Source organism: Falco naumanni, chromosome 9 (assembly GCF_017639655.2).
Source record: "Falco naumanni isolate bFalNau1 chromosome 9, bFalNau1.pat, whole genome shotgun sequence".
Classification (NCBI taxonomy): Eukaryota; Metazoa; Chordata; class Aves; order Falconiformes; family Falconidae; genus Falco; species Falco naumanni.
In genome coordinates, this window is record NC_054062.1 from 9,044,686 (window position 1) to 9,072,348 (window position 27,663).

The 27,663-nt window shown below is 41.7% G+C and overlaps 2 protein-coding genes across 3 annotated transcripts in view; one reads left to right on the plus strand and one right to left on the minus strand.

Annotated features, from left to right (window-relative positions):
* Positions 1 to 2,953: 2,953 nt before the first annotated feature.
* SPACA9 (sperm acrosome associated 9) lies at positions 2,954 to 8,323 on the minus strand. 2 transcript variants are annotated; one of them, XM_040605267.1, is made up of 4 exons: positions 8,279 to 8,323; positions 7,001 to 7,155; positions 3,946 to 4,148; positions 2,954 to 3,413 (listed from the first exon to the last, which is right to left on the minus strand). In XM_040605267.1, exons 2-4 carry the CDS (start codon positions 7,142 to 7,144, stop codon positions 3,056 to 3,058), a joined length of 705 nt encoding a protein of 234 aa, XP_040461201.1. In that variant the 5' UTR covers positions 7,145 to 7,155; positions 8,279 to 8,323; the 3' UTR covers positions 2,954 to 3,055. The 2 variants fall into 2 exon arrangements, with proteins under 2 accessions (XP_040461201.1, XP_040461199.1); XM_040605265.1 differs by lacking the exon at positions 8,279 to 8,323 and adding an exon at positions 7,657 to 7,764.
* Positions 7,830 to 27,663, plus strand: part of AK8 (adenylate kinase 8) — a 72,817-nt gene continuing 52,983 nt past the window's right edge. The window contains exons 1-5 of the mRNA XM_040605264.1: positions 7,830 to 7,952; positions 10,526 to 10,610; positions 14,634 to 14,683; positions 15,417 to 15,530; positions 21,190 to 21,258. Coding sequence (XP_040461198.1) covers positions 7,875 to 7,952; positions 10,526 to 10,610; positions 14,634 to 14,683; positions 15,417 to 15,530; positions 21,190 to 21,258 — 396 coding nt within the window. The 5' untranslated portion in view covers positions 7,830 to 7,874. The remainder of the gene's footprint in view (positions 7,953 to 10,525; positions 10,611 to 14,633; positions 14,684 to 15,416; positions 15,531 to 21,189; positions 21,259 to 27,663) is intronic.

Genomic DNA, 27,663 nt, shown 5'->3' on the forward strand with positions numbered 1-27,663 from the left:
GGCACAGTGGGATTGTCAGAGCTTTTCAAAAACCACTTTTAAGAGCCTTTGCCCAGTGGACACTAATATGAGAGTGTGAGGGGGGCAGCGCAGGGGCCCACAGCTGGTGGGCAGGACCCAACCCTTGCTCCGCTGCCTCCCAGCTACAGCCACCAGGCAAAGCTCACCACCTCACCCCTCATCCTTTAACAACATTTTGGGGATGCCGAGTGTCCCTGCTGCCGTGGCTCCCCCATCTCGTTCCCTTGAGAGCCCACCGCCAGCCCTGGTGCACGAGCTTGGCTGGGGATCCGAGCTGTGCCCCTTCCTCTCGGCGGGTGGGCCGCTGGCGCCAGGTGCTTGACGTCCCGACTATTTCAACCTGATCACAGGTTGGCTACAGCCTGGGCTGACCCTTGGGTGCTTCAGGGGGAGCCTGCAGCTGCCAGGGTTCTGTGGAGATCATCCGCTACCGCCCGCATCTCTTCAGTCTTTGAACAAAAAAGACGCATTTATTTTCTGGACTAAGTGACAGATCTCTCAGTAAGCCAGTCAGTGCCCTGCCTGGTTTCTCAGTGTGTATCTTGCAATTTATGCTCACAGAGGCTAAAGTAAAACTTTATTGCACTTCTGTGTTTGGCATTTACATCCTGTTCATGTAAATTCTTCAAACAGCTTGATTTGTAGTAGAGAAAAACAATCCTTGCTGTATCTTTTTGTCTTTTGAAGTGTCCATCCACTCTGGAAGAGGAGAACTTGTATGGAAATTAAGTAATTTGTCTAGACGTTTTTGTGAGACTTAACTTTGCAGTCTTCCAACAGATTCTGGTCATGTCATTGCCAAACTTCAGACTGCAAGTTTTCTGCTTGTGCCTTAAAATTTTGGCTGCATCAGACTGATTGAAAGGATAAGGCTAGGGTAGAAATTATAATTAAGGTTTGGGAACTGTGTTTCCTGCTTGTATCGCAACCCTGGTGGAGTACGGACAGACAATGGCAGTGGCGTTGGGTTGGGGAGGTAGTAGGCTGCATTGGAGAGGACTGTTCTGACAAGCCATCTGTGCTGTGCAGTGGAAGCTGAAAGTGAACCACAAACTGGAGGATAATTTTGGTCTCGTCAGAGCCTGCGTGTTCAAATTTAAACTGCACAACAGTCAGGGAGATCTGGGAACAGCGTCTCTTGTGTCCCCAGCACTTGTTGTGTTTTAGTCCACACAGCGTGTACTTGTTCTGTAAAACTTTCCAAGGTGGCAACTGTCATCGGACACGTGTTTTTGCAACATGAAACACAATAAGGCAGCTGCGAGCGACTTTGATTTTTCTGCCTGAAGCTGCTTCTGCGACAGGGCTTGCAAGTAAAGCCCGAGAGGGTGACGGTCTGGTGCTGCCAGCTGTGGCCCCCCTAGTGCCCAGGAGTCTCTGGGTGACCCTGGCGAGCTTTGTTACCATTTTGAGTTCACCAAGGTTCGACTCAGTTGGATCATGTCATCTCCTAAAAATAGGCTCCTACTCCAGAGTGGATAGATATATTGCACCGCAGTGCAGTGGACAGGGGAAGGGGGGAAAAAGGTGCAAAAGAAAGGTGGAGTTCTGTGAGAAATAAAAATGCTTTTGCAAACGCTTCCCATTTCACCGGAGCTATCATTCCTTCCTATGTTCCCTCCTCTGCATTAATTCTCCCTGGGTTTTTTTGGCTGCTTGTTGCTAAAATCTGGTTGTCTTAAGGCAAAAGCTTTCTCACAGTTGCAGCACACTGAGGCAGGTATGCAAGGGGAGATTGTTTATTCAGGAGTGTCTTCCAGCAGGATGCAAAGAACAGGAGCTAATGTGTCTGTGGGAGGGGAAAAGAGCTGTCAGATACAGGGGAGACACCGCGCTATTGAGATCTTAAGTTCGCAGTTAACGGGTTGAATAAAAGCATCGCCAAAAGGGCATCTCAGCTCCAGAGAATGGGAATAGCCTGTGGCTCTGCCGACCCTCCCTGGGCAGGCTGGGCAGCCAGCTCTTCTCAGCACCGGCACAAGGTGGCTGCGCTGGAATTGCAAAGTGCTGGTAGCAAAGCGGCATGAGACCATTTCAGATGCCTTGCAGTTTTAATGAACTAAGCCTTGTAACATCCTTGAAAGCTAAGCAAGCTGGATTCTCGTCTCGGAAAAGGGAAAGCACAGACATTTTAATTTGCAATTTGAAGAGGAACCATCTGAAAACGGCCACAGCTTTCTCTCTCTGCTCCCACCAGATTCCCATCAATCACATTTAGCAGAAATGACGTTAGTTTTGCAGAGCTCTGGGGAGGGCAGGGATTTTATTCAATCAAGTTCGGGTATTGTCAGTCTACCAAACTAAGTGCAGAATGAGGTTTGTTCTCCTTTACATCTCTAGCTTGGATGCCAAAGGAGTCAAACAGGTGTCAGGGGAGTGGTGTGTCCCTGCAATGGCGCGAGAGCCTGCAAGAAGGATGCAACAGAGCGCAGCTGGAGCACACTGACCACTGCAGCTCAGTGGCATGTAAAGGAGACATCATTGCTGTCCTGTAGGCATCGATGCAGTGGTCCAAATCACCACACAACTTCAGTGGGGTGAGGGAACTTTAGGGACAAGTCTAAATCTCAAACATGTCTGAATCCATAATGAGAGGCCTTTTGCCACTCTGCCTTCAGACATGCAGGCTCTTCACACCTCTGGCTTTGGTGAGTGAGTTCCTCAGCAAGAGGACTGGGAAACTGTAATCGCCTGTTTCGGGTAGCTTGCTGAAGATTCATTGCCTGAGAGATTAGAACCTGATGACTCCTGCCTACTCCCTGCTCCCACCGCAGCGCTGGTCAAAGGGACCAGCTGTAGTGCTCCAGCTGCTTCTGTTGGGATATGACTTTGAGGAGAGTGGAATTATCAGCAAGGGAAAGAGTATGTGTTCGTCTGACGCTGGCTTATGAGGCTAATTCCTCAGAAAGTGGACTCAGACAGGAAGGATCTCTAGTGTTTATTTCTTTGTCTTTAATTAGCTGCCTGATCAAAGGCGGTAAGCAGAAGATGTGTGAACTTTGATCCCTTAAAAGGCGTGTCTACCTGGTGGTTTTCAGGGACCTTTAAGTTTCCCACTGTGATTTTCTGTGTTATTCAGGTACTTCTTCCGGACATGCTTACTCCCCTGCGCTTGTACATTATTGTTGTTACTAACTGAGGTCTGAGCTCCAAGGGGCACAGGAGGTGGTGTTTGGGAAACGGCTGCCCTAGCTGGTGCACCCTGGGGTGTCCTCTTCTCAGAGAGAGCACTTCCACCACTCACGTTACACAGCATGTGCCGTGGCAGCTTCTCAGTGTGGGCTACCCACTCCTTCACGTAGTCTAGAACGATGGGGATGAGGCTCACCACACCTCCGTAATGATTCTTTGCTTCGTCACAGCTCAGGCGATTCACTACATCGTGGGGGTATCTGCGGGACAGAAGGAAACAACTGGCAGAGTAGTCCCCGCAATGCAACCTGGTGAGTCCATGGTGTCACCCCGGGACCCCAGGGGAGGAGCAGAAATGCACAGCCAGCTGTTTCCTCAAAACAAAAAGGCTTGGCTAGAACTGCATCCTGAGAAAGGAGTCCTGCCAAACACACTGGTGCCGCTGTTGGGCTGGATCTGGAGGGCTTCAAGAGCACGTACAGGCACTTGTACCACAGAAACGAGCTCTGTGCAGAGCAGGAATAGGAGGAAGGAGGTAAACAGCCTGAGCATTGCATGGGACTTCGGGGTGCTAACCTGCCTGTATATGCCCTGCCGTGCACGGGTAAAAAGAACAAATAAACCACCCCCTTTTTGTGAATGGAGGCTGGCAATGTTTTCCCAACAGCTGGAAGAACAAACTGGGTAGCACCTTGTACCCGCGCTAAAGCCAGAAAGGTGTTGTAACAGAATTGATGAAGTGGGAATATGTGACAGTCGCCTTAGAGAAGCCAAGCTGACGGAGAGACCTACTTAGCTCGGATGGTGCTCAGATCATTGCTGTGGCTAAGGAGCAGCTTGCATCTCTCCAAAATGCCATCGGTGATGTCGTTACCAGATTGCAGAGTTTCCAGCTTCTGGCAGAGATTGCATAGATCGTTGCAGATGTTTAGGAACATGTTGAGGATACACCTGTCTGTGGAATTGTTACAGTGATGGTCCATGTAGGACTGTACCTGTACATGGGGACAGACAGTCACACATGTTAAATTATATTTAACTTATGCTGCAAAGTTACTCAGGGTAGTGAGGAGAAGCTGCTTTCTCTTGTGACACTGCAGGCCTGAGCCACTACGGAAACTGCAATAACGTGGCAGGTAGTAGGATTTCTAGAGCACATCTGAGATGTTTGCTTGTCGCTCCTCTTGACCGAAGAGGGCTGGGGCAACTGATTTGCATGTCAGCACACCGGTGAGCCTTCCTCCCTCTTTGAAGAAGTACAGGAGCACCACTGCCAAAAATACAGCACTGTAAGCACTGTAGAAACAGGGTGAGCGTGAGCAGAGTTTCTGCCTGCTTTGAGCAGGGTACCCACTGCCATGGCTGCCTAGGCAGAGCCCGGTGGGAGGTGAGGGCAGTGACTGTGCTGGGAATGGTTTGGAGTGATGTGTTTGCATCACACATTCTTCATGGTTATTTGGCATCACTAGATGTGACTGAAAACTAATCCCATTTAACCTAAATTGTCCTTGCTAACCTGTTATAGCAATGATATTCCCTGTTTGCCTTGAGCTTTTTTGTTACTTGGAGTGAATGGTATTGCATGATGAAACGTTATGCCAAGAGATTAAGTACCTTCTCCAAAGAAATTATAGGCACTTCAGATGTGAGTGGTCAGAATATAAAATACTGTGCGATCTGGTTGGCAGTCATAGCTGGACTCTTAACACCTTCAGTGCTTTCTGTTAAGATTTCAAGACAAGAACGAAGTAGCTGTTCCAACATCAGTATGGTTTCTGCATACAGAAAAGCCATGCTATGTGCTTGGGCAAACTCTCAGCAGGTTTGTAAGAAAAATAAAAAATGGCCCCTAAGGGTCCATTTCCACTACAGATTCCTCCTTCCACACTGTTTGCTGAGCATTGTGTCCTTGTGAGTGGCAGGATTTTTTATTGCTGCTCTGAGCAGAAATAGTCCTAAAGAGAATAGTGTTTTAGCTTGGATGTTCACCGCTGGGATAACAGGACTTCTTTTTGGCCACATCAACAACAGAGCGTTAATGCACCTGCCTAACCAGGATGGGGACCAGGACTACAAGGAACAACGGCTCGCAAGGGCTGCCCAGCTCTGCATTAGCCAGCAGCTGCGGAGCAGCTGAGCTGCAGCCAGGGGAGTTCATGCACAGCCCCTGTGCTGGGCTGATGTCACGGCCACAGCCAGGCTCTGCAGTGCAGAGACCCACTGGGTGATTTGAATCTCTGGCTGAAGAAATGGTTGACGAGTTTGTCTCACTTGGGATTTGACTTTATACCCTACTCCACGCAGAAGTCTTTTAAGGAGCTGCTGCCATTGCCTGACCATGGTGTGCTCTTTGACCTTTCCACCTTACTATGCTTTCCTCTTTTTCTCTGAGAAATGTCATCACTCAACACTAAAAATGCTACCACATTGAGCTTTTAGGGGATAGAAATGTAGCCATGTTCAAGTGCAGTATCATTTTTTTTTCTGTAGGGTCTGTGTTTATATGCAAAGAAAGCTGGCAGTCAAGCCAACTGTAGGCTGAGGCCACACATATTTCTGCATTAGTTGTTTTTATTCTTGTGCCCACCCATGCAAAATTAAAAACAGAATTGGGCTGATTCAGGAGAATGGTAGTGAAATAAAATGGATGCCTGTTTTTGTCACTAGTAAACTATTTGGTAGCGGTTTGATTCCTGTACAACGCATCACCAATATGTGCTGCATCAGTTGCTCCTGGTTCTCCCCAGTAACCCGCTCTTTTCCGTTTCTCATCCTCCCCCCGGGGTAATGTGGTGGTACCCTGAGGACTGTCCGTGCAGTACAGTTTGCCACCACAAACATGTTACTGTACCACAAACGATGGATCAATGTAACTGCTGAAGTCGTTACCTACAAGGTTTCGTCCCCGCAACAAACCGGCCTTCCACTTCTGCCAAGCAGCAGAGCTCAGGCTTGCTCAGTGCCACTGAAATATTGGCGCTTTTAAAAACAGCATAATGTTATGCAAAACCTCAATGCCTATTTTTGGAAAAAATGGTTCAGCATTATGTCTGTCACAATCCTCTTCAATGTTACGAGCAAATCACTTATATTAGAGAGAATCAGCCCTTAGAAAAGACAACCAGCTCGCTACTGTGTCCTAATCCTAATAACAGCTTGGCTTTCACTCTGGCTTTGGCATCCAGCTGGTTTTTGTGCCTGGGTTCTGCTGTCTCAAATCCACAGTTCTAATTTTATTTAGATTTTTCTTCCCTCTCTTATCTGCAGGTGGTTTAAGTTCTTCGCACTACTTAAAACATCCCATGTTATAAAAATTCCAAGACAATTCACTTACCAGCCCAGAAAACCCCTAGCCCACTTGAGACTTTCAGCCCTCAATCCATCATCCTACCTCTGTAACACAGCCATTATTTTTAATAAGCACTATAGAAAGATACAGCAGCACCAATACCAGGGGGAAGAGGCAAGCATGCTGGTTACTACAAGTTAAGGATTATGGATTCCATGTGTGGCTGGGGAAGGAGGGTCGGTTTGATTGTTTTCTTGTACCCTGTATTTCTGGCTGCGGCTCAGCAGTGAAATGATGGTGTTAAACTAAATCATAGAGCGATGCTCAGCAGTAAAATTCCTTCTCTGTAACGGGAAGACCTAACATAGGTATTTCTCTTCCCTACTTAATCTTTTGCCACTGGTTTGCAGAGGTATACACAAACGTTACTAGAGAGTTTTTGTGCATCTTCCCTTAGTAAAAACATTTATTCATCCCTCAGCTAGACCCAAGTGCATGACAGCCCTGCATCGGTCCCTGTTCTCATCAGCAGAGAACTTTGTGCTGAATACTTTGTACCTGGCTGATGCTTGCCACGGGTCTTAACACGTCACGGGCATTCTCTCGGGTGCGTTGCAGTGCTCTAATAAATGTAAACTGCTGCTGCTGGAAGAGCTTGTAGTTCTGCTCCGTGTTTCTTAGAGCCTCCTTTATCTCATTCATTTTTTTTTCTCCTGGATTTTGGGAGAGAAGGAGAGGAAGGGAGCTGCTTTTTAGAAACGATGCTGTTCTACATATGTAACTCTTTCACCTGCTTTGGAACTGTGTAGGTTAGTGGAAAAATTAAAAAAAAGGGGCGGGGGGAGAAAACAGAAGGCAATAAGGCAAGATATGTTGTGTCAAAGCTCTGCAGCCCCAGAGCCCCCGAGTATGGTAACGGTTTGTAACGGCGCTGCCAAAGCGGCGGAGCGCCCCGACGGGCCCGCTGCCGGTCCGGGCCATCAGCCCCGGGCTCTGTCGCAGCACCGCATCAGCCGCACGGCTGCGTCCGGGCCGGGGGGAGAGGCGGCTGCTCCGGCCCCCACGGCCGCCCCAGGGCTGCCCGGCTCCGGCGCCCCCCGGGCCGCGGCGGGCCCTCCCGCGGGGCTCGCCTGCCGGCCTGCCCGCCGCCCCCCGCCCCTGCCCGCCGCCCGGGGCCCCAGCGGGCCTCGGTCCCCCGCCCCGCGGCTCCCTACCGGCGGCGCCTGCCGAGGGGCCGGTGCGGGCAGCGCCTGGCCGGGCCCCCTGCAACTGCGCCGCCGTCTCCCCGGCAACCGCGCGTCTCCCCTGGGGCGGCGCGGCGCTGTTCGATGACGAAACCCCCGGCAGTTCGCGGGGCCTCGCCGCGTCGCGCCGTGATGACGCACTCCTTAGCAACGCGGCGGAGCGGCGGGGCTGGTTGCTAGGGGCGGCCATGGACGCCCCCGCCCGGCCGTGGCCGCCGCCGGTGGGCGCCTACGCGGAGGAGCGGGAGCTCTTCCGGCTCCTGCAGGTGAACGGGCCGCGCCCGCCCCGCGGGGGCACCCCAACACCGGCCCGGTGGGCCCGGGGGGGTGGTGAGGGGCACCCGCGAGCGACGGCCCGGCCCCGGGCTGGGGGGGCCGCCTGGTTTCCTCACGACCTCCGGCGGGGGGCCCGAGCCCGGCTGGCTCTGGGGGGCAGCGCCGCCGCCCTCCCCTCAGCGGCCGGTACCGGGCTCCTGTGGAAACCGGCGGGCGGGTGTCCCCGTGTGAGGGGAAAGCGCACCTGCCGAGGGCTCTCTTAATTAATTAACTTAATTAATTTTAACGGTAGCCTGGCAGCTGCTGGGGTTCGTACGTGCCGTCTCTTCGCGGAGGAAGGCGGCAGCCTGCGGGAGGGAGGTGTGGAAGCCGGGAAAGGCCGGGCCGGGCCGCGGGGAGGGGGCGGCGGGGGCGCACGGAGGGCGGGAAGGGCTGGGACGAGGGTTCGCCCCGCCCGAGGGGCCGCTGAGGGAACGGCCCGGCAGCCCCCTCCCCGCCTCCCCCGGCACCGCTCCCTGCCCGCCCTGCTGCTGCGGTGGCTTCGCTGTGGAGCCGTGCGTGTCAAAAATAAAGAGGTACACTGCTCACATCGCTGTGATTTCAGTAAATAGCACGGTGGGGTTCCCTGCCTTAAAAAAAGGTATGTTTTGTTCTGTGAGTTCGGAGAAAGCCCTTTTGTCGTGCGTGGGGAGGCTTCTGCGAGTGACTGAGTAATAGTTCTGCTGCCCCGATACGAGAACTTGTTAGAGAGACTTCCCCTGTGTACCGCTGCTAACTCGTAACTCTATGTTACAAGGCCTTTTTACTTTTTCAAATCCACTAGAAAACACACAACGTGCTTATTTTATTCCCTATCCCTACCCACACACCCCTTTTGTTTTTTTCTTGTAACTCAACGCCATGGGGTATGTCTAGTGTAGCATATTTGTGGGTTTTTTTACGGAAATACTGTGTTCTCCGTGCCATGAGGCATTGAACGCAGCTGCAGGATCTCATATTACATTAAACGCTCAGGAATTTACCCGGAACCGCCTTTTCATGCTTCAGTTGTATTGCAGCAACATAATGGTACAAACAAACACGGCATTGAAATTACTGCCCTAAACTTAAACATTTACAAACCCCCAAACGTGAAGCCTAAAACACGACACCCAAAACGTGACCCTCCCCGAGGGATTAACGGTAACAACTCATGCAAAATTAAGCTGAGATTAGCAGAGCTGAATGAAATGAAGCATGTGTGTAAATCTGGTAGGGCTTGGGCATGAAATAGTGAAAGTATCAATCACTGTCAGCCTGAACAGTTCGTAGTATCACCAGATTTTCTTAGCTTTTTTTTGTCTTTACAGCTGCTGATAATTGTGGCGCCAAATTAAGTTTTGTTAGTTTAAATGAATGTTTTTAAATAAAAAAAAAGGTAGTAATTTTTAAATGTACTCCCAATAAAAATACAAATTTTATACTCCATGCTATGCACTGCACAGATCTTGAAGCATCAGAACTTGGATGTAAAACAGTTTGTAAATAAAATTGAGTGGTTTAATTATTATAATGAAGTGGACGAATTAGAAAAGGAAAATAGGCCACTCCAATAAAAGACAATCAATTGGTTAGAATATAAAATTTTATGGAATATACAGATTTTATGGAATTTACTTGCAAATATTAAAGTGTTATGACTGATTTTTAGAAAGAGATGTCCTATTCTAGTGCAAGCATTTCAGTAGATAATCTAAGTCAGAACATTAGTTGCTGTTTGGTGTTTAGTTCTAATCACAGATTTTTTGGCTATGCTGAAATGTCTTTTAAGAAAATCTATGGAGTTAGTGTTTCTCAGTATTATTTCTTTCTCTGCCTGTAAAAGCTACAGTCCTCACTGAAATGAGCAGAAGATCCACACTGCTTTTGGTGCTTGCTGAAGCAAGGCCCTGTATAATCTCAAATATTTAATATGAAAATGGGCTCCGAAATAGACATTCAAGGAAATTCTTTAAGCCTTCCCCCCACCGCTTACTTTTCATGTAGGAGGAAGACTGGTAGTTACCAAAATGAAATGTGCTGGTTTTGTGGCTTTGATTAGTTGTTGGTTTTGTGTTTTCTGCAGGTCTTATCTGTTCTGCAGTCCTCTAGGCTAGTCAGAAACTTGTGGGAATGTGCTTCAGAAGGAGGTTTAACTTGCCCTGCAGAGACAGTAATATAAGTTGACTCTGGTTTTGAAACTCCTTGTATGGTTTTTATGTAAATGCTGGTTCAACACTTATCAACACCATACTGCTCAAGGCAAACCTTTCTGGTGTCTGTATGTATCATAAATAAGTCAAAGCAAATAGGTTTTGTGGGTTTTTTAATTGGAAAATTTCTGACCATGCTTTACTTCAATTTTTTCAGCATTGAAAATAGGTTTCATAGTCTGAATTTTGTCTATGAAAGGGGCCTTAAGAAAATAAACAAGCATTTATAAATTCTTTAAGATCCTCATTGTAACATTGCTGTAAAAATGCCATATATCATAACTGCATAGCTATGTTAAATTTTCCTCTGACTTTGTCCTATTTATTTTCAGAACATGCTTGAAGAACTATTAATTCATAAGCCAGATGATCCCATTCAGTATATGATAAACCACTTAAAGCAAAACAATGATGATGGTATGTGAAAACTGAGACACCATAAATAGTTCAATTCCTTATTTGTAAACAGCTGTTTGAAGGCTGCACTTCAGTTGGCAGATGATGGATAAAACTTTTCAGACTGTGTTTTGGGGGGTGGGTGGGAGGGGTGGAGAAAAAAGTGAGCGTTTTGGAATAGTTATAGGTAAGATGCTTTTAATTTCTTTTTTTAGTGGGTAATCTAATAAAAAATGCACTTTAACAGTTATAACAATGAAACCCTCTAAGGGAATAACAAAGAGTTCTAGTGTATTAATTATTAATGCGTTCTGTGCCCCATCTGATATTTCCTGTTGTCTTTAAGCTCGCTAATTACTCCTTTTGTCAGGTGTAAATTTGGTTTCCTATTCTACCTGGGCTGGCAGATTCTCTGTTTTTTGATTAGTTAGTTACTAGCTGCTGTTAATGAGTTCCACTGCTCAGTGGCATCTCAGATGAAGGAACAGGGAGCATGCCTACTTGTATGTATAACAAAACCTGATAAATTGAATAGGAAGTCTGGATTCTACACAATAAAAGCATGTACTCTCAATCAAATTATTTGATTTACAAACTGTTCACCCTTAGGCAGATTATATTTGGATATGCACAACTGAACTATAATTTTTGTTCTGCATGAGCTGTCAGGGATAGCTGGTGTCATGTTGCTTTGATGTTTCTTTAAAACCATAGTAAACCATTATGAAAGTTCTGCTGCAGCATCAATGAAATCATTATCACTAGAGGTGCCGTGAGCTCTTAGTGGTGGTGATCAGATGGATGTTGACTGAAATGCTGCTAAATAGCAAAAAAAAAAATAATTTCAAATCCTGCAAATTGTGTCCAGCCTTTTCTGTTGCAGGCAGCATGAGTAATCAATCTGTTTTATAGACCCATGGAAAATATGCAGAAGAATTTTGTGCGGTTTGACAGAATGCTGATAAAATTTCTTCACATTGAGCTAACATTTGTCCAAGAGCCCCGCAGTATTATTTGAACAGAATTAGGCAGGTTTCCATTTTATGACTTCAGTACTTAGAGGCTAAAGATAGAACTACAGCAGTTGTTTGTCAAAGGAAAAATGCTGTCTGCTTTTGGTCTGGAAAAACCTATTAAGAAAGCCAAAGAACTCCAATTAAAATTAAAGCCTAAATGTTGTTTTAAGAATAAATTATATATGGAAAATAATGTAACAGAAATCTGTAGCAGAGTTGATTTTACCTTTTGATCGTGGCTGAAGGTGCTGACTATTTAGAAGAAAAAAAAAACCTTATTAGAGCCATCAGTAAAGTGATGAATTTTCATGATCTTGCCTTGCTAGACAGTTTTAGCCCTAGAGAAAATTTCAAACAGAGATGCATGGAAAAGAAGCATTGCATCTATCCCAGGTGTGAAGTTAGAAAACCTTTTTAATTAATAATAGGATCTAAAGTACTCTTAAAAATATAAACAAGTCTAATGATGATTATAGCTTACAACTGTCTTGAAAATCTCGTAGGTCAAATGTGTGGCTAAAGTGTGCTTAAGGCTCTCTACTATTGTTCTCTCATGTGTTCCTTCTAAAACCCTTAAAGAACCACATGAAGACTGATAATTCTTTCATATATGAAGATACTAGTTTTCTACACTATTATCTTGGTTTGTGCTAATGGAAAAAGCTTTCAGGGTCCAAGTGGCATTTCTGGGAGTTCTTCCTTTACAGTCAAACCTCTGAAGAAATGTAAAAAGTTCTGCAAGAATGTTCATGGTATACCGCGTGTGTCTCCTGTTTGACAAAGGATTTCTCTTACAAGTTAAGCAAATTTTGTTACCTTAATATTACCCATAGAATCTGTTGGACTTAAATGGAACTCAGTGAGTCCAGCTGTTCTTTTTCATTATTCCAGGATTAATTTTGTTTTTACTAAAAACATTGTTGAATGTTAAAACTTAATTTACTTGGAAGAGTAAATCCTGTAACATTTCATCAAAACTAAACATGGAATGAGATGTGATTTGTTACTGAAGGAAAAGGCATCTTCTAGATTTTCCTCACTTCGTTTAGCTGCTGGTGCAGACTTCCAGTATTAAATACTGACTATTTGCTGATTGGAGAGGGTTAAACATTACATACAGTGGTGTCCTGGTTCTGCCCTTGTGTCATATGTTTAGGGAGAAGGCTTTAGAGGAGTCTTACAAGTGTGCAAATGAGTAAATCAGTGAATTACACTGCCCCATCTGCTGCCAGCCACTAAGCAGAGAGAAAACCAGATTTAGTACAAAGTGAGCATTTACAGTAGCCCTGGGCAATATTAAAGCATGATATGGTGTATATAATGGTATGTTTCGTTTTTTATCAAACGTTTGTCCAAGAAAGCTGTGTATTAAAGCTTCAATACCTAAGGGTTTTCTTGTGAATTTTAAATCATGCTCCTAGTTAAACCTCAAAAGGATCTGTGGATGGAAAGGTTTTTTGATTTTCTTTGAAGTGGTTTGAAGAAGTTGATTAGTGTTGGCACCCGAGCACTCTTTTATGACGCTGTTTATAAATAATTCCTAAGTACCGGGCTGGAGTTTCAAGGTGTTAGATTAAAAAAAAACACCCTAGGATTTAATCACATTACATTTGAAAGAAATTAGGTGATAAAAACAGCTGATGTATCCTTTTAAAGTATTTTTCTACATTGTGTACTAGTTCTGTTGCACTTGCAAGAACCAATAAGGGGGGAGTTTTTCTTAAACCTTCCAAGTCAGATAACTTTGTAAAGATGAATCTGTAATTTGGGTTTCATGTATGTTTAAAAATTGCACCTGCCCAATAACTGTTAAGTGCATGGAAAGCCTTATAAAAATACATTTCACATCCTTTCCTGTCTGCTGCCATCAGGCACTGTATCTCTCTTGGTTATCAAAAGCTGAAGAGGTTTTTGGGTGACTAGATCCCGCCTCTGTTTTGACCTATGTTACTGCCACTAAATAGTAAACTATCCGTTCTGTATAAAGTCTGTTTTGGTTTGTTTGTTTCTCCCCAGGGTATAGGGGGGAAGAAACATCAAATTTAGTATAAAATGACAGCTCAAGGGATTGCAGTCCAAGGTGTGTTCATGGAAAAAGTCCCACGTACTTTTTCCTAAGAGTTACTCCATTTCCCCTTGTTTGTCTTGCCTCTTAATTCATTCTTGATGAAACTTACAACAGTGATACCTATTGTGTTGTCTGTAAGCATTAGATTAAGAATTCCCCAGAGCTGGGATGCATTTTTCCCACCTTGTCCCCTCAGGGAAAGAAGAGGGGCACGCAGTAGAGAAACACAAGATACAGGGACAAAGAAAATTACATGACTTTTAATGATGACTAGAAAAATTGAAGGTAACTGTTCAAAAGGGTAGAGAGAGAATGCTTAATTTTGCAGTACCTGAATCTCTGAGCCCTGACACAACCTATTTAGATGAAACTAAAAAGTGAAATTGCATCTTTTGTGATGAGAGCCAAAAGCTTTGCAAAAATAAAAAGTATTTTTACTACCATACTGTGTAAGGGAAACAAGAGAAGAGATGATCTCAAGAAGTCCCATTCAATCTCAACTGTTCTATGATTATGATAATAGTCACTTTTAAATAGTCCTGTCCTGCATGTACAAGTTAAAATATTTTTTCATCACAAAATGTGTTGGGTCTAAATCAATGTTTTGGGAATAAAAGTTAAACTCATGTATCTTATGCTCTGGTTCACCCACTCAACTATCCATGTGTTAAATTGATTGAGATAGAGAGATTATAAGATATCTCTCTAAGTGGCATGTTTAGTCAGAGTATTAATCTCATTGACCATGGAGATTAAAGGAAGACCCAGGTGGCACCAACTTAGTGTTCCCCCTTTTTTTCCCCAGTGGAGCCCAATCCTGAAGTCTCTGTTCAGGCAGATTTCCAACTGAAATAATTGTTTAATTGTGATTACATTTATATTATACAATGCAATAGTGGGGAAACTGGTTGGGATTTTTGGTCTTCTGCATCTTGACATTCACATATTCTTGTTTCTTAGCTCCAAGAATTTGTGTACTTGGTCCACCTGCTTCTGGGAAAACTACAGTTGTAAGTATACTGCCTTCAATGATACAACATTGTCCTTTACCCTTTTTACTTTCTACTGAGCTCAGTACTTGTGAAAATCTTATTCTGAGAATATGATTTTCAAGATTTGCTAAGTGATAGAAGAGCACAAGATGAATTGAAGGGTGGCATTCCTAAGGGATACACCTGTACATTACACTACAGGTTAAATAGAAACATGCAAGAGAGCTCTGCAAGAATTCGCTTAAGTAGCGGTAGTGATACTAACGTAATGCAACAGAATTCTGCCCACCTTGTTTTCCCAGCTTTTTAACAGGACTAATTAACCTGGGAGGAATACCGTAGTTACACGTTTCTGGTGTTCCCATATTATGGATTGCTCCATTTGCATGGCCAGTTGTCTGTCATGTCCACTGGTACTGCTTAATAGAAAATGTCAGAGTTGTGTTTCAACCACAGAGAAAGCTGACCACAGAAGTTGCAGATGATGGTGGTGTATGCATGCTATGAAAAGTGCTTTCTTCTTTATGATCTGTGTTATAGTACATTAGATGAAAAAGACCTTATTCAAAGCTGTAGACTCCTGAACATCTTTATAAGAAGCTGCTTAAAGTTACATATATAGTCTGTTTACTGAAAGGAAAGCTAGGAAAATGCTCTCTATCTTTCTGCAGCCTTCTGAAAAAGTCCTTCATTTTCTTTCCAAATATTTTGACCTTTTTTTTTTTTTTTTTTTTTTTCCTTCTTCCCTCAGGCAATGTGGCTTTGTAAACATTTGGATGCTGTACGTGTCTCTCAGGAGACTTTGTTATTCAAGGAAATATTGGCACTGACAAAGGAAGCAAAGGCATATAAAGAAAGAAAACAGGTGTGTAAGAGGTTGTAATAATAGTAGTTCTCATTTCACAGTAAAGGAATTATGTGGCATTCCCATGATTTCCACTGCTCTGAGTTGAGTAGATCAGAGCAAATATTTTTATATCTGTGGTGGTTTGTACATTGGTTTGTGTATCTGTAGGTACAGGGTCTTTCAGAGAAGAAGGGTAACCTCTGCTAGATAGAAGACATGAGCAAAGATAAAAATGTGTCGGGGCGTAGAACAGGGGCAGGAGAGGAAGACAATGTAAAGTAATGGAGGTCTTGAAAACATTAACCTTAGACATGAGCAACAGAATTGAGACAGGTCCAGGTAAGCACAGTACAATTTAAAGAATGTTTCATTATGTCATGAAACAAAGCATCTTCTATTTCAGCATGTTTGATAACCTCAATAAAATAAGCACTAGTCTCCGAGGTCTCCTTTGGTACAAAAATGCTCTGGAAAATATGTACACAAAGAACTTTTTTTGATCTGACAGTGCTACTTAGTTGTGCATACTTGATTTCTCTGTAGCATGACACAAATAACTTACTTGGTGCATTAACTCAAAAGGAGTATGACAATCCAGTCAGTTACTGAAAACCTGGAAGCTCTCAAGCTGAGGCAATAGCAGCTGACTCGGGAGATCATTCAGTTCTTGGGTTGTGTGCTCTACCCAACTCAAAGTACCTGGTTTGCTCCAAGCAGGTTTTCAAGTCCATTCATGCATCATTGTGGGCCTCCTAACTAATGTTCAAAGTAGTTGGTCTGAAGAACATTCTTTCCAGATGCCATGACTCACAGGATTAGTTGATCAGCAATGTAATTGTCTTGTTATTGAGGGCTAGTGACAAGTAGATCAGAAAAATATGTTGAAAAAAATATCCCAAATACACAGAAGCATCTCTGCTTCTGATTCCTCCCCTTTTAGCTGATTCCTTTCTTCAGATGTCCTGTTCCATGAGTAATAGAATGAAAGAAGTCTGTACTCTGTCTAGCAAGTCAACTAGTTTGAGTTTATCTTTTCTCCCTCATCACCTATTTTCATAAAAATTAAAGCAATTTCATATCTGTGAGAATTCTAAACCACTGCTAAATTTGATTAGAACTGGCCAACAGATTTATAACTTGCTGAGATGGTAGATGGTGTGATACATAGATTATTTTTTTTCTGTAGAAAATCAGGCTGAAAATAGGGTAGTGTTTATTACACTGCATTAGTGAATGCAGTTTGGAGATGCCTTGAGTAATGTACTTAAAGATCTGAGAGGAAAGAGTTCGTTGTTCTTACTGAACTTACTGGCAAAAGGGTTTGCTTTTGGTTGGGATGATATGAAATGATTCTTATTCAGAATATGTACTTAGAAATCTTCTAATTATTAAAGATTGTTTTGCTAGGTTCATAAATTTCAACTTGGAGGGGGAGAATTTAAAACAAAAATTCCCTTTGGTTTAATTACTGTAATTATTAACATATTTCAGACTATACAGATGCACTTTCAAGGGTGTCCTTTTGGGTTTATTTGATTTAAAAAGATGGATGGTATGGAAGATGAAAGTCAAAAATGTCAAGGCTAATCAGGTAGTAAGGAACACCCAGAGAACAGAATGTGGTGGTGGTTTAGTACTATGCAGTTTGCCTTTGTTTTTGAGATGTTAGATCGTAGAAGAATGTTTTCACTAAATCATTTCTTTTGTTCTTTTATATGAGCTTGATTCTTCACATGTTATGCCTAAAACTAGGAGGGAGCTCCTTACTTCCTCTAAATCAATGTAAGCTTTACAATGACTTAAAATGTAGCCGAATTGTCATCTCCAGAGCTGTATTTTCCCTTACTGAGTCACGTCTGCTGACTAAATCTACTGTTGCTGTAACTGACCCCTGATTCTGCTGAAGCAAGTGGTTAACTTGATTCCTCTAGCATATATAACATCCATTAGCACTAATAGGGTTTGAGTGTCTATTCAGGAACAGAACAATAGCTGTTTATACTATCTTTGATGCAACCAGGGCATTAAAAAGTTGTAGTCCTGGCCAAAGCAATTTAATAAATGGAAAGAGGAAAAGCAGGAACTAAGACTGTTTTGAAAGTCTGGTGTGAAGATCATATAACGCTGTTTAATGTTGTTAGAGGAACATTTCATGCATATAAGTTACTGTGGCTAAATTAACCCCAGAGCCAAAGGTCATTCATTTTTAGGTCAGTAGGCCAGTGTTACTAGATCTGGGCAAACACTGCAAAAAGGTCTGCAAATGTTTGTTCACATATTTTACTTATCTTTAGCCAAGCTTTCATCTCTTTTGTGTTTGCTCCCAGTGAATATTAAAGCATTTTGAGTTTTTCTGGCACAAGAATTCATGGAAAGCATATTTTAAATACGTGATTATTCTCTAAAGCTCAATTTTTCAAGTTGGACATCCGATCATTCTCTAACGCACACCTGGCCACTTACTAATGAGCACAGCTCAGGTAGTGAATTTTAAATATTGACTGTTCAAAGCAAAATGTGATCATTCTGCATGTAAAATTATTAAAAAAAAAGAGTCAAATTTTTTGAATATTCAATACATTTGAATTACCACGAGCTATCAATAAATATTCCATGAACAGAAAAAGAGGCTACATTTTTGGATAAATCATTGCAAATTATTCCCCCATCTCTGTTATTATAATGTTAATGGGAAGCACCTTCAGGTTTTTCCTATAGTGAAGTTTAATGATGAGCTATCGCATGTTTCACTTTTCCTGTTAACTGGATAATAAAAGAAGTTGAAACAACTGTGGTAATTGTGGGCTTGTGGGATGAGTGTGTTCTTAATGCTATACTAAATTGCAGTTAAGGTGTTTGCATACTGCTTAATGACTGAAAACTACTCTAGAGTTGCATCATATCCCTGTGCTTTTTAAGAAGAAATATAATAAAGGAAAACCCAAGGCATCCTTATCTATGCATGGTCAGCATTCTAATCTATTCCAGGACACGCCACTATGAAGGAACAAATAGGAACTGTTCTAGTCTTGTGTACACATAAAAAGGGCCAGCCTTTCATGTGCATTTATCAGAACAAGCTACATCTAAACATGCATGATTCTCAGAATACTAAACTCTGTTTCTTCAGCTTGACTGCATTTCTCTCCAAGGTGCAAACTTGGAGAACCCAGAGGTTTTTAGTTGTAGCTGTTTTCAGAACAAATATATCCAAACCTTGCAGTAAAAATGTCCAGTGAAAGTGCTCCCTTCCTCCCCCCCAAAAAAAGTGTAGCAGTTTTATGAAAAGATCGTTCACATTTAACTCTTAAGTAGATCAGGCATGTAAGTTGATGTATGATGTCCCTGAAATAACATGGAATATTTAAAATTAATAATGAGTGAGTACCGTTTTTCATCAGTATGAGAATAGTGATTAAACCAGTGTGCACAGAAAAGTGGTGTGAACATAAACAAAATACCATAGCAGCAGGTCTTTCCGTTAACTAAACGGAATGTTGGGACAGACTCAGCGTGTCTTAGATAAGATATGGTTCTGCAGTTATCAAGTAGAAATGTGTCATAGTCCATTATTGCAATTCCTGGGAGGTACAGTCCCATCTACCAGGCTCATGATATATTTATGTGAGTGTTTATGAGAGAAATTGTAAATGTGCTATCTGATATGTATCAGATTTAATGATTTCTAGTTGAATAATGAGGCATTCTGCAAGCAACCTATTGAAAATGATTTTGTAGGCCACTGCTCAGTAGGAGGAAAACTGACCAGGAAATGAGACTGGAATTGAGCCACAGAGAGCAGAAGGAACTAAAACACTGAAATACCTGCATGTGTGTCCTTGACAGTTTTTTGTGCAATAAACCCTGCTCAAAAGAGAGGACTAAGAATACCACTGCACTGAAAGAAGTTAGTATAATTTTGGTTTAAATTGGTTTGGCAAGGCTTAGCAGAGTGGACCCCCAGCAGTTGCTAGTCTGTCTTGACATGACACATCAAAGAAGTAAGCAAGACGCTAGCTGTTTTTGATAGCAGCTTGATGCACCTTTGGAAGGTGACAGACTCAAAGCCACAGACCCAGGCTCCAGCAGTGAGAGGCTGCAGGAGGCTTTGACGCAGCACCCTAAGGGACCTGATGACTTTCAAGAAACACAGCAATTTCTTTCCCTTTTTTACCTGCTTGAATGTTGCCTTACGAATGGCTGATATTAGGAAAGGCACTGAGGACTGGGGACAGCAGAGATAAATGAAACAAGAAAACCCACTACCTGACTGGGCCACCTTGTCTGTTCCACAGTCAGATGACAACTGGTCTCTCTTCTGTATTCTGCAGTGCTTTCTCCACTCTTTGAAGTGACTTCTGTGATAGTGTTTCCACCACTCTTGGTCACATTGTTTCACGATTTAATGAAGAAGATTGTTATGAAATCTTTCTGCATAGTCGGCCACATTTTCATTTTATTTCTCTACATCCTTTAGTACAACATAAGCCTACAGAAATACTCTTTTTTTAGGATTATGCTCTTCAGACTGTTTGGTTAGAAAAAAAGAGATGGGAACCCACAATATATGGAACCGCATGGAACAAAATGTCAACCTCACATTGTTAGGTGAAAGATAATTTTTTGACTCAGGAAGTAGAGAATCTGACTGCAGATTTTTTTCTGACTTTTATTTTGCCAATAACGATAAAATGAATGAGACCGAGACAAGGCATTTAGTCAAATGATTAACAGCAGTTCTGCCTGACATGGCCAAAGGTTTAGACTTTTATCGAGTTAAACTGGCTAACAGAGTTTGTTTAACCAAGTTCAGCATAGATTGAAGGCCTAAATTAACAAGGTAGTGAAGAAAATTCTTACAAGAAGGAAAGAAGGGTATTGTTAGTTTCTTCTCAGGAAATCTAATACAATGATGGAAGAAATATTGGGCGGGGGGGGAAGCTAAATCTGTAGAGGAACTTTGTTCTTCTGTTAGATAGCAAATACTGTCTTACAAAACATCTCTAGACATGGGTAAAGTAAAAAAAAGAAACAGCACTTCTGAAAATACTGGCACATGCAGTTTCAATCCATTTCACAGTCCTGAGTTTAAATATGAACTAACTTTAAAACTAACTTTAACCATAAGTTTTATGTTAAATAAACTAGATGTATTTTAAATAAACTTTCTGGTTCATGAAAGAGTGACAGTTGCTTGAAATTGTGAAACAAACCTCCTGAATATCAGACTGTTGTTACTTGCTCTGTGTCTGAGATTCTGCTTGTCTCGCACGATACCTGTGAAGATCACTAAAGCTGAGCCAGCTGACCTATGAAGCAGTAGTGGGTCAGACACTCGTGGTAAGAAGGACTATTGTGAATGTGGTGTTCTTACGGATCCCTTTGCAGGTTTGGTGTCCAGTGTGTGTGTTAGCGTGCCAGACTTGGCCCTGCTTCCATGTTAGTGTGCAAAAAGCATGGATGTAGGCTTTCTGTTCAGCTTACCTTTAATACTGATTTTTGTGCCTTATTAGCTCTCTGATATATTATGTTAATGACTTGGGAGTTGCACAGATTTATTTATTTATTTATTTTTAAGATGACATCTCACTTCACCTTTAACCAGAATACGCCTGCATGGTAAAATTCCTTTTGAACTCAATTGTGAATATTCAGCCTTTTTTTGTTCTTTCTTTAGAAAATTCCCAATGCGCTTTGGGCCAATCTGATCCAGGAACGTCTGTCAAACGTGGACTGCATCAAACAAGTAAGAATTGCTCCACAGAGGGCCGGTGGATAAGCACTTACACAACTCGTGCATAGTAGTTAGTATTCTGAGTCCTGAGCAGAGGAGGGAATGGGGGCAAATCATTGGGGGCTCTGGAGTGGATTGCTTTCTTGAACATCAGCAGAGGGAGTTTGGAGCTTTATTAACAGGATAAAGGGGAGGATGAGAGTATGCATATGCTAATATTCAAGCACAGGGATGATCAAAGGCTGAACAAGCGTAGCTTTGTTGATTGCCTGGGGCAACTGGCAGAGATACAGTGGACAAAACAGATAAACAGAAAATATATAGAAATCAATATGTTAAGATTTTAATTCTTATTGTGGAAAAGGGGGAAAAATAGTCTAATATTACTCATGTCAATTTTCTTTATTTCTCATTATGTCTTTTATTTCTTCTTGTGTAAGAAAAAAATGCATTTGAATATACTCTCTTCTAAGTAATAATTAATATGTTCACTGTTAGTTTACACAAATAGGCAACTGAATAGGTTTAGCTGTATTCACAGATGTGTGTCTTTCCCCCCTGTGCCCCTATGTGTTTAGCCTTAGTGTGAGTAGAGACCTTTAACATAGAACCAAAAGATAACTTAACTAGATTAATATTGGTTGAAATTAATGTCAGGGCTCAAGGAAAGCAAAATCTCTTTTACATGTTTATTTTAAAATCACAGATGTTATGGTTTATTGAGTCCATAATCAGCCCAGTATAAGGGATTATATGTAGGAGACATACTGATGTAATGGATAAACCCCTGCTTTTAAACAGTGCCAAAATACAGACTACATTACTTGATGGACTTCTTGAGAGGAAAATGTCCAGTACAAAGTAGGTGTTACATTCATGAATGACTAAACACCTTTTTTTAGATAAATAGTACATGTTTTCAGAACAGTCACTCTGTCACACTCACACCTTTGGGTCAGGGGATAACTAGTACTTCCTAACCTCACAGAAATATTGCAAAGCTCATAGTTTCGTTAAAATCTGTTGCTTCTCAACATCATCACCATCTGTCTCGTTGGTTGAATAAAGCAGGGCTGGTAATTAACATTTCATTGAAGTGTGACAATTGCTTCCTAGTATTAGGCACTGAAAGAAACTGGAAATGCTAAAAACCTTATGTCTTGTACTTCTTTCTCTGTGATTTTTGATGTAGTCTGTGGTGATCTGCAGACTGGATCCTTCCATTGATATAAGACAGTCATCTTAGGGGCTGGGCCTTAGCCTTGTAGTTTTTGAGATGATAATTCTGTAGTGCAGAGGTGTCTGTAGGCACAGAGAAACATCAACAAAACTAGCAAGAAGAGTTGAAAAGATTTTCTGCCCCTGATTGAAGGTTTTGGTCTTTAGAACTGGGATATTGTGAACGATTGCCAAAGAAGTCTTCATGTGCTTCAGTGCAAAGTCAACTATCCTAGCTTAAGCCATTGCTGGAAGTGACTTTTGATGGACCTGCCTTGTGTAAGCTAGATCAGATGGTCAGTTCCAGTGTATGAACTGTGGAAAGGATAACTTGATCAGGATGGTAATGAATAGCTGGAGATGTGATCTCTTAAACCTGCCTGAGAGGTTTGCCAGAGGACATATGTCTGTGTCATATTTCTGTAGGGAGCATATAGTTGTAGCAAAATAAGTAGTATGCTGGTCTCTTTAAGCAGTAGCTTAGAACTAGCAATAGCAAAACTTTGACCTATTCCATTACCTAATTCACTGGTTGCATGAGAATTTAATTTAGAATACTATCTGCTGGTGTTTAATATTACTGAGAAAAGTCATTAAGCTAAATCAAACCTTTCCTTGCCCAGCTAATCTTGTTCTTTTACCAGGTCAGAAAAGAGTGCATGAGTACCCTTATTTGCATGACAGTGCCCTTACTTGTATTGGGAAGTATCTTGCTATAAAAGTCCTTCCTCTTTCATCAGTAGAGAAAGCTCTGAAGGAATAAAAATTTATGTGGGTGGTTTTTGAACATTTCGTTGCATTTTTAGCTATATCCAGGTTTAACATAAGACTCACTATAACAAAACTTTGGGATGTGTTATTGGTTCCCATACATATTTACTAATGACAGGCTAGGACTTTTCCTCCTTCAAGGAAACGTGAGCAATTGTTTCTATGAAGGGAAATTCATTAAACAGAAACATAGCTCATCTCTAAATTATTCTTGATTTATACCAGACGTGAATCCTATTGACATTCATGGGTTTGAATTCCTGCAACTTTGGAGTAACATAGTGATAAGCTGAACCCTGCACTTTTAAACTACACCAGTATTTGCTTATGTGGGAAGTTGTCAAAGTGTTAGGATTTTGAAAGGTACCTGCAACCCTGAACTGCAAAGTGTGGATTTTTCTCATGCTCCCTCCTGCTTTCTTTCTACTTACTATGAACTAATAAAATCTACTTTGCCATGCAGATAAGACACAGGTTTTAGGCAAAATGCACACTGCTGTTGGTTCAAGCTCTTATTTTCTTCCTCAACCAAGCTGTTGTTTCTCTGTGAGTTCCCTTCCTACACTGATACGTATGGTCAAGGCCTGGGAAGGCTGTGAAGAATTTTCTCATTCTTTATGTATATGGACATAACCCCCTCCCCTTCTTTTCCAATTGGACCATTTTTTGTGTGGTTTAGGATCCTACGTTTCTTGCTCCATTCTTCATCATCTGGGAAATTGAAGCAATTATTTTTGCATCCTTAGAAAGAAAGGAGTAAAGAGATTGGCAGAAAACCTAAGGGTTATCAGTTTTTCTCTATAAAACACTGTGCCTCTTACACCATAATTGATTTATTAATTTTTAATTTGCAAAGTAGAATTAAACTTTTGCATTGCTAGACACTGTGCTTGAATTGTGTGGGTCTGTCTGGTTTCTCTTTAAGGTCTTTTTAGCTGAAGTATTTTATTTTGTTTTAACTCAGAATAGTTATTTGGTATGACAGAGCAAGTATCTGGTAGTGTTTAATTTATTTGTTTATCTGTACTAAATTCACACAGGACTTAGGTCTTTCAATCAACAGGAGAACCTGTTTAAAAACACGCATGTGTTGTACCATCTTGTTCATTTTTGTGGCATTTTGAATTAAAGACTGTAGCTGAGATACGCTTGAGAAACCAATATTGTCAGCTCTGGATATACTAGCAAATGAGCAGCAAAAGAAGACTATGAATGTCAACATTTTTTATGTAAGCAGTGCAAAGAGATATCATGGATATACAGGCAGTGAGGTGATTGTATGATTTACTACCTTGTCCTTGTGGCAAGATGTGGAACATCTATCTCAAGTGAAACTTCTCCTCTAGTGAGTATGTTTAAAATATCTTTAAACCTGTAGAAATGAAAGTAACTTAGATGACAAACCCAAGAGAAAACCTGCTCTTCTGACTGCTAGGCTTTAGGCTGGTTTCAGACCCCAAACACAGGCCCCTTCAGCTTAACACTAACAGATTCTCTGGTTGTGCTACTAGGTCGTTAACAGGTAGGACAGGGAAGATGCCAAAGTACCCTGGTATTTTCAGTATTTTTGGTTAAATATTTTCTCACATGATCTCTCAAAGGTAATAGTTGCTGGGGGCAATCTGTCTTCTCATGCTATCTGGAGGAGAGCTGTTGGATGGCAGTAGTTGCTGTAAACTAGCAAGTAGGTGAACAACTCTTCAGTTTAGGGTTTTATAACAGAAGCTCTAAAACCTCTCCAACATGCTTATTTTTTCACATAAATCTCTCTGCCTGATTAAAACAAGGTATGTTTCCAATAGCTAATTTTTCCAGTGTTTGTTGTGATATTGTTAAAGGGAGTTTTACTAACCATCAGTGTGTAAGTGAAATCTGTTGCTCTCCAAAGGCTGCATCCACTCTGTGCTTTTTTTGCCCCGTGCTTTCTATAATTGTTGGCATGGTTCTAGTTCTCCTTTTACTAGCAAGGGAAGGATCTCTCAGTGACTGTTATGTTAAGTATTAGGTCACATAATCTCTGAGTAAGGTGACAAGATGGTTAAAATGCCAGCAGCTGCGTAGTGTCCTGCCTACATTTTATGTTCCTGTTATCACCAACAGTACTGAATCAGTGCTGGATGTCTTACAGAACTAGGGGGAAAATCAACCCTTTATAAAGCTTCTCTGACACTCAGCAGGAATGGAGTGGATGTTACTGGTCTAGTTAAGGTTTCAGCTATTTTTAGGAAAAAAACATAATTGACTTTTCAAAGTCATGATGGTTATTACAAATCTTTGAATTATTAGACAGTAATTCATAGTCGCTAAAACTTCCTCAGATTATATAACTCTTTTCCATTTGAAAGGGGATCTGTGCATTTTAATTGCAATATTTTCCTTGTGTGATTGGAAATAGAATTAATACTGTGGGGTTTTTACATCATTGAAGAGATTTATGCCATTTCTTTCAAAACATGAGTCAGCATTTTTTTACTGAAAATGTTAATAGGTTAGGAGCAGTATGTTGGACCATAGTACCACCAGCTGTTTGTTTTATTTCTCCTTGTGGTGTCATTGGCTTGACATTAATCGTACAGCTTTCATCCCACTGACAGTAGGAATACAGAAATTTTTGTGCCATTGTTTTGACACTCACAGGTTTATAGATGTCACAGGCATTCTCTAAGGAGAGCATTTTTATTGATCAACAGCTCTGCTGAGACTCTGTGTTACGTGTTCTTCTAATACAAATGCAGTTAGGACTGCAAAAGATCAGACAGGTAGGTCTTCCAGCATACGCAGAAAACTTATTGCAAGCATAATGTTAGAACCTGGGACTTGTGAAGCTGATATGAAGACTTTTCATCTTACAGGGTTAGTACATGTTGGCTGTGGCACCTCTGACTGCTGGTGGTGTGGAGGGAATTTATAGAATTGGAGAAGGCTAGTGAAGAGATTGCCGCATGATGAATTTGTGAGAGAGCAAGCTGAGCAACCTTACTGATACCTTAGGACCATTTAGAAATTAAGCTTAGGCCAGTGATTGACAGAAGAAGTGGCAGGATTACTTTTAATTGGTATTGAACGGTTCAGAATGGTAGTGGCTACCCTGGAAAAGGAAGGTGAAGAGACCAGTGGCTATTGGTTCTTTTTGGTTTTACCTTGGCAGGTAAAGATCATCATGTTGTTTCTCTAAAACTCCATGCAAGGATAGTGAAGTTAGGTAGATTTATCTGGAGAGAGACTCTGCCTATTCACCATCTTTTTTGTTTTCCAAGAAGAATGTGACTTTTTTTTAGTAGCTTTGCAGCTTACTCAACCTACAAAAATAATGTGGGAAATAAAAGGTTTCTGTCTAATGGGAAGTTTGGTAAAGTTTGAGCTTCTTCCATCATCCATACTGCTAATGTTGATGGATTGCAGAAGCCTCATTGACAGTATTTTCTACTGCAGTCTCCTCAGTCTGCTGTTTTCTGAAAATCACAGAAATTTTAGATCCATACTAGCAAAGTTATTACTGATACTGGTTTTTTTTCTGTTATTGTATGTCCCCATTCATCAGATGGGAGTGAAAGGCATTAATACTTTCTAAAAAATACTGAATGATGATGCTTCCTGAAGGCAGCAGTGTTTATGACCTTTGATCTTTATGCTTGTGGCTGAGATTTTTCAGATATGCCATGTAAGTCAGCATTATTTCTTTGCACTATCTCTTTTCATTATTTTCAGGCAGTGTCGGTTTTGGATTTTTTAATTTAAAAAAAATATTGAGGATGTGCAGGTCAAATAGAAAGAGAGAACTTGAATACCCAAGTCATTATTATTGGGGTGGAAAGTGTGAAAATATGTAGGCTTGGTATTACAGCTGAGAGTAGTGCCAGCAAAGGAGTGAGATTTCCATTTGGGAATGACCTTGAGCCTTTCCTTTTCTCCAGATTCCCTAAATCCAGAGAGGAAAGTGATGGCCTTGCAAGTACTTCCTTGTTGCTGATTTTCAGCATGGCATGGGTCTCCAAGGAGCACTTCACCTGGCATTAAGGCAACAGCAGAATGCTATATTTACAGCAGTCTTGCAGTCTTGTGTGGGAATGGTTGAGGTTTCCAGCCGAAAGAGAGGAAACGGTGACCACAGAGTAAAGGCACTGTGGAATTACTCACTTTTAGCCTTTGTTCCACCCTTGATGTGATAAGGTGCAATCCATGCATGGATGTAAGGTTACTGCTATCAAGAACAAAAAATAGATGGCTTCTTAAAGAAACAAATTTACCATGTGAAGTTACTAATTACACTTTAATGATAGGCAGAAGGGCAAAAAAGACCAGTGTTTGCATAAAGAATGATAGGCATATTTTAAGTCAGGTCTTGCTCTGCTGTGTCTTCCTTCCTCTTGCTTCGTTCCCAAGCCACACTCCCTTTTTACTCTTTTTTTTTTCTTTTTTTTTTTTTTT

Coding starts and splice junctions, on each gene's coding strand:
- SPACA9 (XM_040605267.1), bottom strand. CDS start 7,144: ATGAATGAGATAAAGGAGGCTCTAAGAAACACGGAGCAGAACTACAAG. Junction 4,149..7,000: donor CCGTGGCAAGCATCAGCCAG/GTACAAAGTATT, acceptor CCCCATGTACAG/GTACAGTCCTACATGGACCA. Junction 3,414..3,945: donor CTGAGCACCATCCGAGCTAA/GTAGGTCTCTCC, acceptor TCTGTCCCGCAG/ATACCCCCACGATGTAGTGA.